General features: G+C 35.9%; 1 protein-coding gene across 9 annotated transcripts in view; it reads right to left on the bottom strand.

Moving 5' to 3' along the window:
* WDR33 (WD repeat domain 33) overlaps positions 1–17,525 on the bottom strand; it is a 53,605-nt gene extending 36,080 nt beyond the window's left edge. For all 9 annotated transcript variants that reach the window (XM_026855414.1, XM_026855415.1, XM_026855420.1 and 6 more), the window contains exons 1-6: positions 17,306–17,525; positions 15,398–15,466; positions 14,850–14,954; positions 14,147–14,242; positions 13,553–13,704; positions 11,680–11,777 (exon numbers count right to left, since the gene is read on the bottom strand). In XM_026855414.1, coding sequence (XP_026711215.1) covers positions 11,680–11,777; positions 13,553–13,704; positions 14,147–14,242; positions 14,850–14,954; positions 15,398–15,466; positions 17,306–17,509 — 724 coding nt within the window. In that variant the 5' untranslated portion in view covers positions 17,510–17,525. The remainder of the gene's footprint in view (positions 1–11,679; positions 11,778–13,552; positions 13,705–14,146; positions 14,243–14,849; positions 14,955–15,397; positions 15,467–17,305) is intronic.
* Between the last annotated feature and the right edge of the window lie 441 nt (positions 17,526–17,966).

A 17,966-nucleotide genomic window follows, 5' to 3' on the forward strand; every position in this document is an offset into this window, starting at 1 on the left:
GATCTAGAGAAATGCACCTCCAAGAACAGTAATGACAAAATAGATGGACAAGACTAGGCTGCTTCAGTTTAAGGAGTAAAGCAGCTATCTAAACTACTTTTTCCTTTTTTAGCAAAAGTAGTAGTCTATTTTAATTAGGTATGTGCTTTAGAGCTTTACAACACTACCTGCACCATCTATTTCAGGACTGCATAATTTTGAAACAATCAAGAATGCAGCAAACTAATACTGTATCCATAAAATGTGTCACTGGGTACCATAATAGCTTTATCCTTATAGAGACTGACAAATTACATATGCATATGTAACAATTGCATATATACCTACATCTACACAGAGAGATAAACTTTTTACCTGTTACTACATAATCAGAAGGAGCTTAGAAGATGCTGACAGCATGCTATTACATCTTCCATCTCATTTACAACAAATTTTAATTGCTTGTGTAACAGTATGGAATGTCCAAACATTTATCATCTCTGGAAAGACTTTCAGTAAACATTAACAAAGCTTTCCCATCCAAATACATCATGTGCATTTTCTCAAGCATGTTAAAAGCTGAAAGAAAAACAAACTAAGAATAAAAAAATCAAGAATTTTTCATACAGTCTTTTGCAGGTCAATTCCTTATGTCATAGATGCTGGTGTACAGGCTGAAGGTAACTAAAAATTACATCACTAGGACTTTTTGTTCCTTTGTTTCCCCTTTGGCAAAATAGGGAAATTCAGTATTGTAAGATCACAGGAAAAGTCAGGTTGGAAGGAACCTCAGAGGTCTCTTGTTCAACCTCCTGCTCAAAGCTATTACATCAGATCAGGCTGCCCATGGGTTTATCCATTTTTATTTTTAAAATCTCCAAGGACAGAGACTGCACAATATCTAAAATTAAGCAGAACTCTCACACTCTTCTACCACACTAGTAAGAGAAGAGCTTAAAAAAAAAAACCAACATGAAAACGATACCCTCCATCTCCCAGTAAAAATGGCATTTTAAGTGTGTTTTCCACTGGACTAGAGAAGGAGATAAACTAAAATTTTCTTTTTTTAGAGCTTTTAACTTTATAATACTTATTTTTCTAATGGCAACATACCTGGAACATCAAATGAGTTTGAACTTAAACTTCTGGGTATTCCCATTAGACTTGTTCTTAAGTGGGAAATTACTTACCTGTAAACACCACTTATACAATTTGTGCTATGTATATCGAGATATTAAAAAATCATGAAAATTCCCTTTTCAAAGGAGAATTTTACTTTCATCTGAAACTCTATGATCCATCTCAGGACAAGTTTCTCCCATGGAAAGTTGGGGAAGTGGGAAATCAGCTCTTCATTGAACTGAAAGAAGATACTCAGATTTTTTTTTAATCCTTATGTGTACTGATTATTTATAAAGCCATGAAGAACCTCCAGATTTGATGAAACATAGTTCTCAAGGAGCATTAGGCCTTGTGTTAAGCAAGGAAGAATGTTAAACGTCTTGCTATGCAAATTGTCAATCTGAGGATGGCAAATACTTATCAGAGCTACTCCTTCCTTAAATCTTCACACAAAAATAAAGCAGAATAGGATAATCTTGGAGAATAGAGAAAGACAGCAGCTATAAAGAGAAGTTCAAATGTAAAAGTATTGTATAAATATTTAGACTTGATTTTCCCTAATACGTAATAATAATAATAATAGAGTGGGTCCTGAGCTATATTTTTTCATCAGTTCATCCTACTTGTTTCTAGAATAACTACAGTTAATCTAGTAATTTATCAGGTGTTATGACACTTTCTAGAGGAAGGTTTTATAAAGTGACGAAAGTTTCAAAAGTGAGATTTTAATATAACATTTAAAATGTTTTCATGCTCCATCATTCTAAATAAAAAAGCAAAGAAAAAAGTTATTGTACATACAGTAGAAAAGATGCACCTGCCAGTACACACTGGAAAGCTGGGTTTGCTTTTTACTAAGATACTGTTTTGCCCAATTTTAAGCAGCCAAGGGAACATATTCTTCAGCTTTTCTGAATGGAAATTTTAAGTTTACCCTCTGATATCTCGGAGGCTTGGTAGAAGCATGTATTCCAGTCCTGTTACAGTTAACTTTCAGTTTCTCAGGTCAGGCTCATATTTAAATAGCTATGATAAGTTCCCTTTAAAAGCTTATTTTGGTGAGCAAAGTTCCACACAATTTCTGTAAAGGGTCAAAACCAGCTAAAAGATCATTTTCTGCCTTCAAAGACAATATATGAAAGATACTTGCAGTCCTTGCCTTGTCTACACCGGAAAATTATACTGAAGTGATACAACCATTTCTTTATGTGGCTGTAGTTATATCTGGAATAGCTCTACCTACTTACATATCTTTACTGGAGCAAAATAAATTTATACACAGTATGACAAATATTAACACTTCATTTTTAGAAAGGACACATTCAACACAAGCCAGAACTTGACAGATTGTGCAATGTATCCAAATAATGTCTTGCAGAACTAGAAATATCAGATGATTCCAGGGAGATAATAATTACCAATAGTAACCCAAACTGTCTGGGATGGAAGAAATGTTAAACTTAGTCTGTGAAACATTTCATAAGATTAAAATACTTCGAAAAGTTGTAGTTTTCTCCTATACAGCTTCAAAGAAGCACAGCTGTAAGCATCAGAAGTACAGCTAAGACACTTAACAGCCCAATAATTTTTTAATTAAAAAAGTGTAAAAATCCTTTCCTCTATAAAATAGGATTTATAAAACTGCCAAGACAGTTATTCTCCCTGCAACACATACATACATTTTCAACAGTAAAAATCAAAATGTCTTTCCCTGAAAAGTGTTTTATTTACAACAAAAGCAGCAAAATTAAATGGCGGGTTTTTATTTTCACTGTGAAATGAGTATCAGTCACCTGGAAAGTTCTGGCACTATACTTTGAAAAGAAATCTTGATTACATGTGGGATTACATGTGCATGCTTGATCTAACCAACTGCTTTTGCAGAAGCATGCAGCACATACGTGCCTTGATTATATTCTCAACTGAAGCAATCCAGAGCTAGCCTTGGGTCTGAAGAGCAACTATTAGATATTTCAGTTTTAGAGCTGTTAAACTGACAAAACTTGGTGTGAGGGGAAGATCCACACTGCTTCTTAGGGACTATTAAAAAACATAAGGAGTTTTAATGGACTGGTAGAGACAGCTTTCTCTTTGTTACACTAGGAATGACGGCATCGTTTGCTCACTAAAATAGCACTCTATACTCATCTTCTGAATGAGTACAGCATCTGTTCCTAACTTCTCAAACACATTGAGTCTCCAAGACTCATGACACAGAACATAAAATTTAAGAGAGATTAGGGAAAAAAAAATTGTATGTATAGGGATATTATTATTACACATTTTCACACACACAATATATATACACACACATTTGGTAGATTATATACCATCCACTTGTGTCTGAGTGTCATTCAGCCATAAAAACCCAGCCTCTTCTCCGGCTGCTCCAGCAATGAGTTTGACCTGATTTATCCCCACAATGCCAGGAGCATAATTCCTGTTCCCCCACCATTCTAATCTCCTTGCTCACACTGCCACTATTTTTTCTCAATCCTAACACCAGCTGTTGTTTTATTAAGTTTTTTTCATACTGACACAGCCTCCACACTTTCCTCTCATTTGCTACCTTCATCTCCAGCCACCTTTCTTCCATTTTTTTTTTTTTCCAGGATTTTTATTTATCCCCTTCTCCTGGTCTGCTATACAATCCCATTTCAGCACATTCCCCAGTTTCTCTTTTGACTCTGTGTCTTCCTACCAATGCAATGTGTGATGAGCAGGACTAGCTTTTTCATGACTGTGTAAGACCAGGCAGGTCTGGGAGAGGAAAAAAAAAAAAAAAGACCACTGAATTTCAGGCAAAATATTCAGGGCCTGGATGTCCACATGAACTTGTAATCTTAAGTATGAAATCTGCAATGTTATTCATATGATAAAACTTGATGCAAGTGTCTCACTACTACAGCCAGAATATCACTCAGAGCTAACATACTATAATAGAAAATAACTTGAGTATGGAGAACTGAAAGGATGGATGCAAAAGAAAAAATACCAAATGCTTTGCAGTCTATGCTTACCTAAATGCACAAAAGCTTTTAGTACAGTAACTACAGGACATGAAAAGAAAAAAATAAGACACAAAAGTAGAGTCAGAAAGCCTGCAAGAGAATTTTTGAAGAACTGAGGACTGACATGGATTATCTTCACCAGGGAATTGTGGTTTGTGTTTTTTGAAGACTCATGCCATTTATTCTGAAATAGCATATTTCTGTAGTTACACTCCAGTAGGAAATGGTATGCCAGGCAAAAGATTCCATAAAAATATAAATAAAGTGCCCAATTCTGAGTACTTATCCATGTAAGATTTTATCAGAGGAGTTACTAACATAACTTGGATAAGACTAACTCCAGATGATTTTGTTTCCATTGAGAATCTTTGATATGACAAATATTGGTGAGCAGATACCAGGAATCCACTATCCTTAATGCACACAACCTGCATCCTTTTCAACAATTACACCTCTGCTGAGAAAGGAAGACTGGTGTCATCTTTGCATCAGTATTTAAATACCTCTATAGTTCAGGATCTTTTTTATTAGTATCAACATAATCCACTTAAAATAGTATTTGTCTTTCTCAACAATGATGAGCAGGGCTTGAGGACAAAGATCACTGTTGTATCAATGGTTCTCGCTGTAGGTGAATCCTGAACACTACGCAAAGCGTTGTGCCATATTATGTTTACTTCTGTATGTAATCACAACAGATGAGAGTTCTCACCATGGAAGTATTTATACTAACAAACTGTAAAAAAGGTTTCACCTAGTTCAGTATTTATCTACTCCCTGCAACTGTCAAAACACACAAAAAGAAGCAGATGCAAGAAATCCTAATGATGCAATCATAAAACTTTTTTAAGAAGTATCATGTATTTCAGCAGCACTAAGAGCTTGCTGTCCTGTGAAGCACTAGCATTTTTCAATATTCCTCAAGCTTAACAAAATAGATTTATTGCAAATATTAGCCTTTTTAGTGTAAAATTTGCCCTTGGACTCAATGTGAGGGATTATATAACTTTCAGCTTCAGAGCAATTTTTAGGGAGAAGTGATTTCAGAATCTCATCTGCAATCTCATTCTTGCACAGTGCCTCTTCATTCTTGTCTCATGACAAGTGTTGACAGAAGTGTCCGGTATAACTTTGTTTATAGCATGGTGTTGTGGCTCATTTCTCATGGTCTCTTTTATTCATTCTTTGAGAATTCTATGTATTCTTTGTTATTAACTTCATAATTTCTAAAACACTGAATTTTAGATGAGAAACAGAACTCTAAGGCTTAGTGTGTTCGACTTTAACGCTACTCAGAACTGAACTGCAGTATAAACCAAATGCTTTCAGACATATAAGATGTAACCAGCTCCAAGAGCAGTCTTCAATACCCTCTAATTCTTCTGGCATGGTTTTAGGGAGCAGAGCAAATGCATCATGAAGCTACCTCCTAATCATCATCTTTTAGTCAGAGAACCCAAGGACCTCAAGTACAGTTGATGAAATAAAATTTTGTCCAATCCAGAATACTTCACAAATAGGAACCTGGTATAAGTTTTTCAACTGTCAGATGGATTTCTACATTTAAACACAAAGAGAATTCGATATTTTAATGAAGTCTACCTCTAATAAAGTTTGGTATAGAGACAACCAAGATTCCTGACCTTGAACATCATATTCAGGAATAAAACTGAGTTGCTAGATGACATCTGAACGTTTTTTAGTAGCCTTAAGCAAATGATTGGATTCTTCCCATCTAATGTAGGTTATACCCACCACCCAAACAAGCAGCAATGACTGAGGTTATTTATGAGCTTAGGAAGGTGTGTATGTATTCACACTCCGAGTCCTTGGTGTTACTTTGGAAAAAGTGTAAAGAAAGATGTTAGGAAAATACATTTTGCATGGTAACTTCCATATATGAAGATGGAAATTGTATATATATTGTATATATATGTCTAACTCTTATTATCACAAAGGCAACAGAGAGGTTTCCTAATGAGATGAGAAAGTGTATGAGGCTGTGTAAAGAGTCCTCCATGCATGCGCATGCAACCCCAAAACAGCAGCAGCAGGGCTAGTACAGCACATACAGCAGAACAAAAGAGCTCCTGCATCACTGACAGTGCAAGCGATCTGAACTGTTCATGAAGAAAAACAACCCTCACAGATTCAGTGTTAACATCCCAGTGAGTTCCCTAACATTTCTTGTGTCTAAAACACATGGAAAGTTTGATCCTCAGCCATTTAGAGCGCAACTGTACCTCAAAAGACTTCACTGCAATTTATCCCTCTCTCCCATCCCAAACTTTGCTTTGGCAATGAAGATTAATGAAGATCAGAGACCTGCAACATAAGTTGGCATATGAAAACGCAGCAACAGAGATTTGACTGATTCAGTACTAGCATTTCAAAACAGGTCATCTTTACGTTCAAAAATACAAGGACATTCCTTCTCTAGACATGGTTAGTGCCAGTATCATTCAGGTCTCATCTCAGCTCGGGCTTCTGTTCTGGGGAAACATATTTCTAATATCCATTCATGTAGGGATGCATCAGTAGACTAAAAGATGTACCAGATATACCTGAAATCCTAACAGTAGAAAGCAGCATGCCCCCATGAAAAACTGAAGGTTTAAACACCACATCTCCTTACAAGAAACACAGTACGAACATAAATGCATTGCTTCAACTTACTTGGTTTTCTCTCCCTACTGAGTCAAACAAAATAAAAACCTCACATAAAGGGAAGAAAACCAGAAACAGCAACATTAGGAGGTGGGGTTTTTTTTCCTTTTAAATTATCCAATATAGAGTTCTATTCCATTCCAGGAAAAGGTAACAGTTTTAGAAGCTACCTGCTTTGAAGGCTAAGAGCTAGCTACTAAGTATGTTTAAAAGTGAAGGATCAAACTGAAGATGTAGTTCTGGTTCTCAGGTTCCTTTTAACTGCTCGAACACATCTTCTCTAATTTTAAGTACAGGATTTGCTATTTGACTGAGAAACCGGCTATCAAAAACTTTGAAGAGATGCTTCACTTTCACACAAAAAGTGCAGAGTACACAAACCATACAATAAATTTAAACAACTAACGACACTTCATGGTAATTTTTTTTTTTTTGCTAAAGATGATCCAGAAATTGAGCAGAAGGAAGGCAGGAAGAAAGAAAAAATTCTCCCATTATTTCAATATGATTAACTGTGGAGACACTTTTTCAGAACTTGTGAGCAGATGAAAAATAAGTTTACTGTGATTGCTGTGACTTCTGCATGCATGTACACACATACATGTTATTTTGTAGGTGATGAGTTTTTGCACTGGATTATGCAGGAACAGGAAATTCCAGGCAGAACAATGTTAAAAACAGGCAGAAAAACCTCTCCTTACAAATAAATCTATATTAGTAAGAAATTATGTTGTTATAAACTGCAGATATTAAATCCGGACAGAATGTAAAGGAATCATGATTGGTTTTAACTGTTCAAGTTAGGATAAGAAAATTCTTTTGCAAATCTACCTTGTTGGCTAGAAGATAATTTAGTGTATTACTCTATTTTACAGCCGGAAAATACAAAAACGTTATCTGTAAAATATTTTACCAAATCCTGGATTACTGTCCTTCAGAGAGCTGGGTAAAGTCACCCTCCCCAACAGACCTACTTAAGCCAGGCAACCTTTGAAGTCCTGGGAACAAATAGCTCATCTAGATTTCAGAATGAAAACCTTACAGTCCTCCCAAGCACACATTTCTACTGGATTTTGTGTGTGACTGTGAAAGGAAGGAGAAGGAAGGACAGTGGAATTGACAATATTGAAACGTGTTTGTAGCCTCCTAGCCCATGATTTCATGCTGAGAATGAAGGAATCATGTGTTTCATAATGACCTACCCAAAATGTTCTCAGGGACACATTAGCACAGACTTAATATTCAGAGATTCAGTCACCACTCAAGTCACAGATAACATTAATTTCTCAATAGAAATAAAGGGACATCAAGCTTTTACTGCATACATTTTCCCCCTAGATGTAATTAGCATTATTAAATGCCATCAGTGTGTACATTCTTACAGAAATGGGGTTTGTTTACACGAGTCCTGCCATTAACTTCACTGCAACTGTTTAGACTAAAGACCTGATAATTTTTGTTGTAAATGCCATTATTGGAAATGCCTTTAAGAGTAACAGATTACTGACATGAAAACAGCATAATTCTATACTGTAGACCATTTTCCATGTCTTGTTATTTTAACAAAACCATTTCAATTTTAACATCAGTTGTATTCCTACCAGTGTATTTTAGCAAGTGCACCAAACTGTACTTGTTACCACCATCAAGATGGTAATGTTAGAGCAATTAACACAGGCCAGAAACTACCAGTGCAGAATGTGGAAGACAGCACCTTTACTTCAAGACAGACAGCATTCTGACTGAGGGAAAGCAAGCAGGTAAGTGATTACGACAATGCCATTTCCCCCACCTTCGAGTTCTTCCAAGATATTTCGTTTGAAGATGAATTACTTAAAGATGGTTCCCCAAGAAATGGAAAATTTAAATCCTATTTATTTCTTTGCAGTATTGAAAAGGAGAATGATAAATTTGCACATACTTCTAACAAAACACCCAAACTCCACCTACTATGCTGTGGAAATCCATGATGGCATACATAGCAGCAAAGCAACATAAATCAGTGAAAAGCTGGGCAGCAAAGGGACTCTTAGTCATATTAAAGAAAAAAAAAATCCCGAACTACTGGCATTATGTATGAAAAACAAAATTTAGAGTGTCTTGTTTATTTTTGTTTTGACAAACTAGAAGGAAGCTGGACACAGTTAATAAGAGTTTCTCACACAAATTCATGGTTTAACTGCTGAAAAAATTGTGTAGCCTACTGTAGACAGCTGAAAGAACTCCAGCAAAAGCTTAGGAAGTTGTCCTATGTAATGTACCACTTTCAATTTGTTTTTTCAGTCCTCTTAGGAATGCAGAACTAGAACTGTTCCTTCAGACCAATTTTAGATAGAGAACCATTTCATCAAATAATAGAAATAAGTATTAGTTCATTCCAGTACAAAGGCATCCGTGACAAGTCCACTGAATTTTGTCCTTTCTATTCCCTGTACCTTTAATGTTCTTTATAGAATTGCTTTAAAAACACTCCTTAACATTAAAGTCCTCAAGTCTGTTTTTAAACAAAATGCTCTTTGTTACTGAAAAATCAGTAGGAATAATGACATACTGATATTGTATCCCTGTGAGTGATAACCATTTTTATGAACACATCTTGGCTGTAAAAGGAGAGTTCAATTTGATTTTCTAAAAACTCGGTGTGATAACCTGAAGAATACCTTAACACACTAAGAAAAGCTTTGGATTTAAGATTAGAGTGTAGAGTCCCTTCAACATCACAGCACCAGTATTAACCAGAATAGCTGAAGCATGGTTTGTGAAAACAGGAAATAAAAATTATTCCTTCGCGTGGTATTTAACCTAAACACTTCTTCTACATAATGAAATATATTTTTGATGAAGTGCCACAATAATTTTGAATTTACAGATCACTAACTGTAATGGCATAAGTTTTGAAGTTATTTTGAAGGCTGTACTAAGCAAAGTATTACAGGTCACACTCCTAAATATGTAAAAACAGAATGCATGTAGAGAAGCAAAAAGCTGAAGATCAGTTTTCTAAAGCCGTAAGCTGTAAACTCCAAATAACAAAATGAAAGCTTGTATTTTCCACCAAGAAAGCTATTTAAGTGTTACCCATACAGCTCTTTCAAACGTGTCTTCTGATCATATTTAACAATAGTGCTAAGGACCAAAACTATATCAAATTTGCATGTTTTGCAGAAACATTCTACTACTCCCAACACTCAGGGGTTTGGGTATTATTTTTGGTTTGGGGGCGGTGGGGGAATTTTTGGTGGTGTGTTTGGGGTTTTTTTTGGGTGGTAGGGGTGGTGGGTTTTTTAGGGGTGGGGTTTTTTTTTGGTGGTGGGGTTTTTTTTGCCTGACAACAGAAACAAGGAATAATCTGCCATGTCCTATTTTATCCAGAGACATAAAGTTTTCAAAATATTTCCAAGTGTACTGTGGGTACATCATGTAAGTAGAAGCAAAGATATTCTTTACAGAGCTATTCTGAAAACCAAAACTTGTATACCAAGATGTAGAACTACAATAAATGAAAGCATAATTCTATTTGAGATATAGTCAAAAAGTTGAAGTACACAAGGTAACAGAAGGAAATGTAATGGAAGTTCTGTTCTCTGTGGTCTAAATTAAATGTTTTACTCCTACTTTATGCAGAACATTAAAAGAATGTAAAAGAGTTGGAGGGATTTTTATAACCTTGACAACTCTGCATGATGACAATACTTATTTCCTTTACATGGTTTAAATAAGTAGCTAGTATAAACCTGGAGGAAGGTATAGCATGTGTTCAGTGCAGAATTATTTCTTTTGTAAAGCGTCAAGCAAAACAGTTCCAAATCTGGGTCCTTCCAGAATAACAGGTGTAAATGATAGAGCCTAGAAATTTGCTTAGCAGCTCCTGCAAAGAACAGATCTACCATAATGTCTATGCACAAATTCTGTTAGAATATCATCGTTGCAAAAATGCTGGAGCCCAACATCTTTTCAAAGTAGTGGTGTTTCAACGTAATGCGTTAGTAAAGTAAGAAGAGAGCTTAAGAGTCAAGAGAAACAGGGAGAACTCTGCTTCATAAAACATGTAATGCCAGTCCAAGTTGGAAGCATGATTTTAAAAAAGAAAAATCCTTAAGTTAGGAAAGCACTGAAATCCCACGTTTTTATTGCATACCTTCTTCTTTGCAGTTTATCTGCATGGCTACAACCCCCAATCTCACAGCAGTCTTTATAATAGAGTCTCCTATTAAATGATGTATCTTTGACATCTTGTGCAAGAAAGGAATAGTTGTCAGAAGGTATTGTTATTGCTCAATAAGACTGCAACAAGCGAAGGAGAAAGCTCAACAAGGCCAGTGGAAAGGGACCAGAAGTTGGCATATGCAGATGTTGGACAGAAAACTACTGAACCAAAGCTAGAGTTATTTGCATGTGCTACGCATGATGTGATCAAAATTTACTCATTTCCTCTACCTAGATGCTCTCCTCCTCTTAAGGACTGAGAAAAAGTAACTACCTTGCCTCTGAAGAAATCAATGGAAGGCACTCCCATGAAAAGAATGGAATCCTCTGCATGAAGATGTGTGTTCTGAAGTAGAAGTGGTCACAAAGACTAAGCTTTGGAGAAAGAGAAATGTATTCCTGATCCAGAAACAGCTTCTACCAACATTAGCAGTAGAAAAAACGTCCTTACTTCCACCTATACTGTTCTGAGCTTAAGTGGACAGTAAACAGTAATGCCATTGTGAACTGCAGCCTATTTGAGTATTACAAGGCACCTATAGCAGCAGCCAAACAAAAACTTGTTTGGAGGATTTAAGACAGGGAGGTAATACAAAAATGTAGACAAGCTGATACTTCTGTATTGTGAACACCTAGTTAAAAAAGGTTTTTCCCCCTCTTGAAATACCCCAATCAGTACTTTTGGTGCACATACCTCGAAGAATTCTCTCCTCATGGCAACGTAGAAAGTCCCAGATTCTAACAGTGCCGTCGTCAGAGCATGTAGCAAATTTATTATCCGTGGGTGAGAAACTGTTACATGAAGACACACAGCAGGGGAAAGAAGTCAGCATTTAACAGATTATCTATGCTTCTCAGACAGGGCAAAATTATACTGTAATGTGTTATACACTGAAGGATGCATTTGAACATAGGGACTGAATACAGTGCCTGCTAAATGACACTTCATCACAAGACATGAATTTAGCATAGGATTACTATTGCATAGCAGTCCCCTGTCAAATGAGGAAAAAATCCGGAATTTATTCTTAGCACATTCCTACCTATGACTGCACACGGTAGTGCCTTCTCTGCAGGATGAGAAGCAACATCAATATGATTTGTTAACTGTCACCCTAGATTTTCATGTTTGGTAATACCATAAGAAAGTGATACTGTGTAGAAGCACAGGAGAACAGATCTTAGGAAAAAACTCCTCTTCAGCCACAGGTGCTTTGCAGCAGAGAAGCAAAAATAAGGGAAAGCTGATCACAGGAAAATGTTACTTGGATTAACTGTTGAAAAAATTGTATACAAAACAAGTGTACCACTTATTGTTAAAGTAATTTGGAAAAAATCCCTCTTATTACACCCCATCAACACCATGAAAAGAATCCTACAGACACAGAAGCAGCATTCAGATTGAGCAGTCAGTATCACTTGATGGAAGTCACTGGAAAAGCAAGGAGTTATTTAGCCATGTGATTAGGGCCAGAGCATCTCCAGCAACTGACAGGCACGCACTCCCTTTCTGGTGCAGTGAAATACCATGAGGGAGCCCTCGTGAAATCCTAGATCTTTATGATCAGGAAAGGGCTTAAAATAGTAGAGAAATTCAGTGTATGGTCATGATAGTCAGACAGTAACTGAATCCAATGTAAGCACTTCTCATAACCAAACTCTGGCTGAAAATGCTGCACCCTAACAAAGAAAAATGGTGACTTTAGAAGAAAGTGGTTTTGTGGCAGTGAACCTTTATCACCAAGGGCCAGCACCTGAACCCGAAGAAACACTGCTTTAGCTTCACTTTGGATCTGCAGCTTCTCTTCAGGCTTACTTTAAAAACATTTCCATATCTTACTAAAGATTATGTGCAGGTTTGGCTTTAGAAACATCCTTCATTTACATCTTACACCTTACTGGTAGTATCACTTTAGATTCCATTTTTTTATATAAATAGACATTTGCACAACTGAGGCATCAACACTGAACCAAGAGAATATCCTACAGTCTTCTTTTCAATGACTTGCTTACAGTTTCAGGCTTGAAGAACCCATTCAGTATTAAACATTAGACTTCTGTATGTGGCAGTCTGCGTGGGTATTTAGTATTACTGGAAGTCTTGGCTTCACCAAGCCAAGCAGTTCTTCACTTTATTTAGTGTTTTATTATTTTGTGAGAACTATGCAGGTGTTTTATTTCTGAAGGCTTTATATTTTATTCAGTTAAGATTATTAAAGACTGAATTCTTTATTTGGAATGAAATTGTTGTCTTACACAGTGCGTATAAAAAGGAATAACTGATACACATCGTCACCATATAAAAATGAAAAGAATACCAGTGCAAAATGCGGCAGACAAATACATCTCTAACATATTGCAGAGGCCGATACTGGGACAATACTAATTCAGAAAGGTGCCAGCAAAACTGTGAGAATGTGGAAACAAAAGAAAATATTGTGTTTATGTGGTGCAGGAAGTTTCCCAGAATCTGACAGAACCCATGCATTTCTGCACCCAGAATACACTTAGAGAACAGTCTAATCATGGCAATAGGTACTACAGAAAATGGTATATTGTGTATAAACCTGGCCTCTCTAATCGCCTCCTTATGTGCCTGGAACATCTTGACGTTGTTCATGTTGGACTGCCAGTATTTCACATATCCCCCGTGGTCTGCTGTCAGCATCCACATATCATTGTGTGACCAAGTCATAGCCCTTACAGGGCTGTCGTGAGCCTGTAAATTCAGAAACAAAACTTCTAGCAAACATGTTCAAATACTATCTGACCCACACAAAAGTTAATAAAGTTCCTACTTAACAGCTGCAACAAAGAAATGAAAACAATGATGCTCTAATTAGATTCAAGATGTTAACATGGAAAAAAAATCCCTTATTCTGCATACAATGGTCTTCTACATAATAAAGAGTATTTGCATTTTGTTTCAAAAGTGTTTATTATTACAAATACTCAGTATATTCTTGAGAACAGTTAGTAAAGCATATGAAGATGGAATGAGAAGCTTTAAATGACACAGTCAGAGCAGAACAGAAAAATAAAACACCTTTAAGGGTTCCATTACCACAGTTAGACCCATGATGAGCAGGGTGAAGAGGTGTTCCCAAAACATGCTCCGAGACCTCAAGAAAATATACAGAAATCTTGACAGATTAATTTACCTGCAATATTGTTTCAAAATTGAAAGTCAGTCCATTCCATAAAGTGAATTCTCCACTAGATGCACCAGTGACCAAGCGTCTCCCCTCAGGAGTCCACTACAAAAGAAAAATCCAACTAAACTATGCAAATATAACATTCAAATATTTCTTCACAATCCTCCAAATAAGTCATAAGCTTCTTCCAGGGAATCTGCAGAACTGGAATTTACTAAATTACTTTGGAGAGGATACAAAATAGACAAAAACACAGAACTGTGCCAGAGGGCTTTTGACTTTTGTAACAGCAGAACAAAGCCCAGTGTAAAAGCAAGGAAAAAAAAATCTAGTCAGAGAAGAAACATCTTATTGGCATCAATACATTTCTAGCACACAATATCCATATTAAATAATACTGCTGACATCGTGAAAAATTGTTAAAAGATGCTGTAAGAGTCAAAAAGCACAGAGACCAAATTGCTTTTTTTCCTGTGAGTCAAGACATTAGTCCAGGAAAAAAAAAGCAATAATTTTGTACTCAGACCTTATAATTTAATTTTCTAAAACCCTTCACAGAAAGACTAGACATAGCAGTAGTCCACACATTCCACATGCTAGCTTTATCAGAAAACGCTTTAACTGTTATCTTGTTTCTTTCTTCAGTTAAGACTATCACTCTAATTTAAATTAAGACAATACAACTAAGGAAATAGAACACTATACTCACCCTGACAACAAACACTGGGCACTTTACTTTATTAGTAGATGTCCGAACAAATTTTGTTGTTACAGCATTCATAGGGTTGTTCAGCATTCCTATAGGAGGGACCAACTATGAAAGAAAAAACAGAAGATTTAGTAATGACACTTCTAAGCAGAAACTGCAAGAAAAGCATACATTCTGAATACCCATTTCTGGAAAAGAGTTTTTAATTTGCAGGAATATTACCATAAGTCAGCGGAAGTGTTCAAAAAGTCTGCATGATTTACCAATACAAACATCCAGAACCAGCGTCTTCAAAACCAGCTTTGCAAGCTCAGTGCATTATGTCAGAGTTCTTATGTCCAAAAATTAAAAGCCTAACCAACTACAGGTTCTCTTGGTGGACATGGATTCCAACAAACAAGATAATGTATAGAGTGAAGATACCCTTCATATCTTTAAGGACTCTTGTGGACAAAAAGATAGCCTCAGCTGACAGGCAGAAGAATCCTTCCGATTTTCTAGACAAATTTTATCCACAGAACATCAGGGAATAGAAAGATTTTACTTACGTCATTATAATATCCTGCATCGGGCTGGATTGCTCGCATATCTCGCTGGTCTCTCTGCCATACTCTATTCTGAAAATAAGAAAACAACTCTTTATTCATTCCTGGTTCATACCACCACTATACTTCATTGTTAAACATCAGAAAATAAGGAACACATTGACAGCCTGTTAGGGAAATTTCAAAGCACTCCAAGGATTTTAGAACAAACTCAGTTAAAAGACTTTGGTCTCAGGAAACATGCAGAATTTGTACAGCATAAGCAAAAGATTCAAGAATGTTTAAAGTCTTAATTTCATCAGGCTAAAGCAGCTCATTTAAAATTGCGTCCTAACAATATGAAAAGAGCAGTCCTATGTAATAAGTCACATCACTGTAACAAAGATGATTGGTACTTTGCTGCCCAGGCTAAGAGGTACTCTACAAGAAGCACATTCAATCATTTCAATGTTCAGGATAAGCATTTACACTATTAGGAGCTGTGCCAATGAACTCTACTGGAAATCCCACATAGTGACATGAGCTAAAAAGGAAGCTTCTGCAGCTGAAGCATAAAGATAACAATGCATTCAAATGGATAAAACTTAGAAGATATAAAAATGCCTTCAATTAGTTAAACTTTGTGAGCTGTCAAACACAACCATTTCAAAAACACTTGACATGAATTAAGACAAATTATTTCAGCTTTGTGAAGTAGACTTTACTGGTTTGAAGCTGTGTACATATCAGAAACATAAGCTAAAATTCTGGGTAAAACATCTCCAGAATACACTACTACAGCTTGCTAGAATTTCTTAAGACAAGAGCAAATTACAGATAAACCACTTCTCAATTTTATAGAATCACGCCAACTTAAATCAGCAGTATTGAAGCTAGGACCAAAATGGATTTCTGGTATATCCTTATTTTGTGTAAGCATCCAAAACACAAAGATCTGGGTTTTTTGTTTTGTTTTAATAAAACAGAAGTTTGAGGGTGTATGTTTCTGACAGTAAAAAAGGTCCCAAGCTACTAAAATTACTTTCTTAGAACCAGTCCACTACTAATAGAATCTTTTTTTAAGCATTCCTATAATATAAGAATATATTTTAAATGTTCAGTGTTTAAAGAGATCTTAGAAGATCATTTAAATTTATTATTCAGAATACCTTCCAACTGTTGACCCCTACTAGCTATAATCATGCACTGGCCAAGGCAAATCAAATTAATTTCATCATGGTATTGCAATGTTGCTGTTGAGATACCAACAATTCCTGTATTTACAGATTTGATTCTATTTCTTCTGAGCTAATACCCAGTACCTGTACAGTAAATCTTGATCATACAGTTGTATTTAAGAAATTAATAACACCCTATCAGGAAAGCTAAATAAGCATTTTTACAGAAACATTTCTTCAACAAAAGTTCATTTAAGCTTTTCTGTATCTATTAACATGTATCAGAAAGGGACTTTCAGGGACCACAGTGCAAATTGCAGTGCTATATAGTAAAACAATGATAAAACATTTTTATAGTGCCCTGGTTTTGGAGCAGAAGGGGTAATGGTTTATTTCCCATTTTGAGAAATTTCTATTTCAAAATAAAAATAAGAACAATTGCATTATTTATAAGATTTTATGTTCATTGAAAAGTCAGATCACACAAAACACTCAATCGAACTCCAAGTTGGAATTCCAAGACAGAATAAAAATCAGTGTTTACACAAACTACAAAATCAGCTATGTATGCATGTAGTTTTATTACCAAGGATCAAACCCCTTTGTATTTATACTATACCAAATTTAAAAGCATTTGACATTCAGTTTGAAAGTGCAGCAGTAGATCTCCCTGTATTCCAGGCTTCTCTATAGACACTGAAAAGCACGATCACAAATTTAAGGAAGGAAAAAGAAACCCTGAAAATTAACTAACCTCCAAATATTTAATTACAGAGGGATTGTAGTCTATGGTCTTTCTGTTCACAGCTTTTCTCATCCGTTTTCCATCAAAAGTAAGCTGTTGCATTGCTTGCTGCTGTGCAAAATCAGGTCTTTTGTAGAACAACTGCCGAGGCGCCTGGTGCTGGAACCTCGGCATATGGAAAAATCGGGGCGGGGAGCCAATTTCTGTGGCCATGGCGATCTTATTTCTGAAAGACTGAAAAAAGTGAAACACTAGGTTACTACTACTACATAATGACAACAAAAATCTGGCATTAGTATCACCACTAACTTAAGTTTACAAATATGAACAACAACTTCATAAAGAACTGTTTATGGGGAAGAAATATTTGCAGGTTCCTCCAAACAATTATTATTCTTCCCCTGTGCCACTTAACACTGGCATTAATGTGGTTAAGTACTTGGTTTTCTATCAAGAGGAATTTTGTACTGAAGCAGATCACTTATAAAGAACTGTGCAGGAAAAGAAAGTCTTCAGCAAGAAATGGTGAGACCCCTCAACCGAAGACAATATTTCAGATTCAGTATACAACAAAACATAACATTATTTACAAATTAATTTAACTACTAACAAGGAAAAAAATTTTAAAGGACTGCCTCAAATCCTTAGTCTAGTACCTGAAAAATAAAAC

This window comes from Athene cunicularia (genome assembly GCF_003259725.1).
Source record: "Athene cunicularia isolate RWA chromosome 9 unlocalized genomic scaffold, athCun1 chr9_part2, whole genome shotgun sequence".
Taxonomy (NCBI): domain Eukaryota; kingdom Metazoa; phylum Chordata; class Aves; order Strigiformes; family Strigidae; genus Athene; species Athene cunicularia.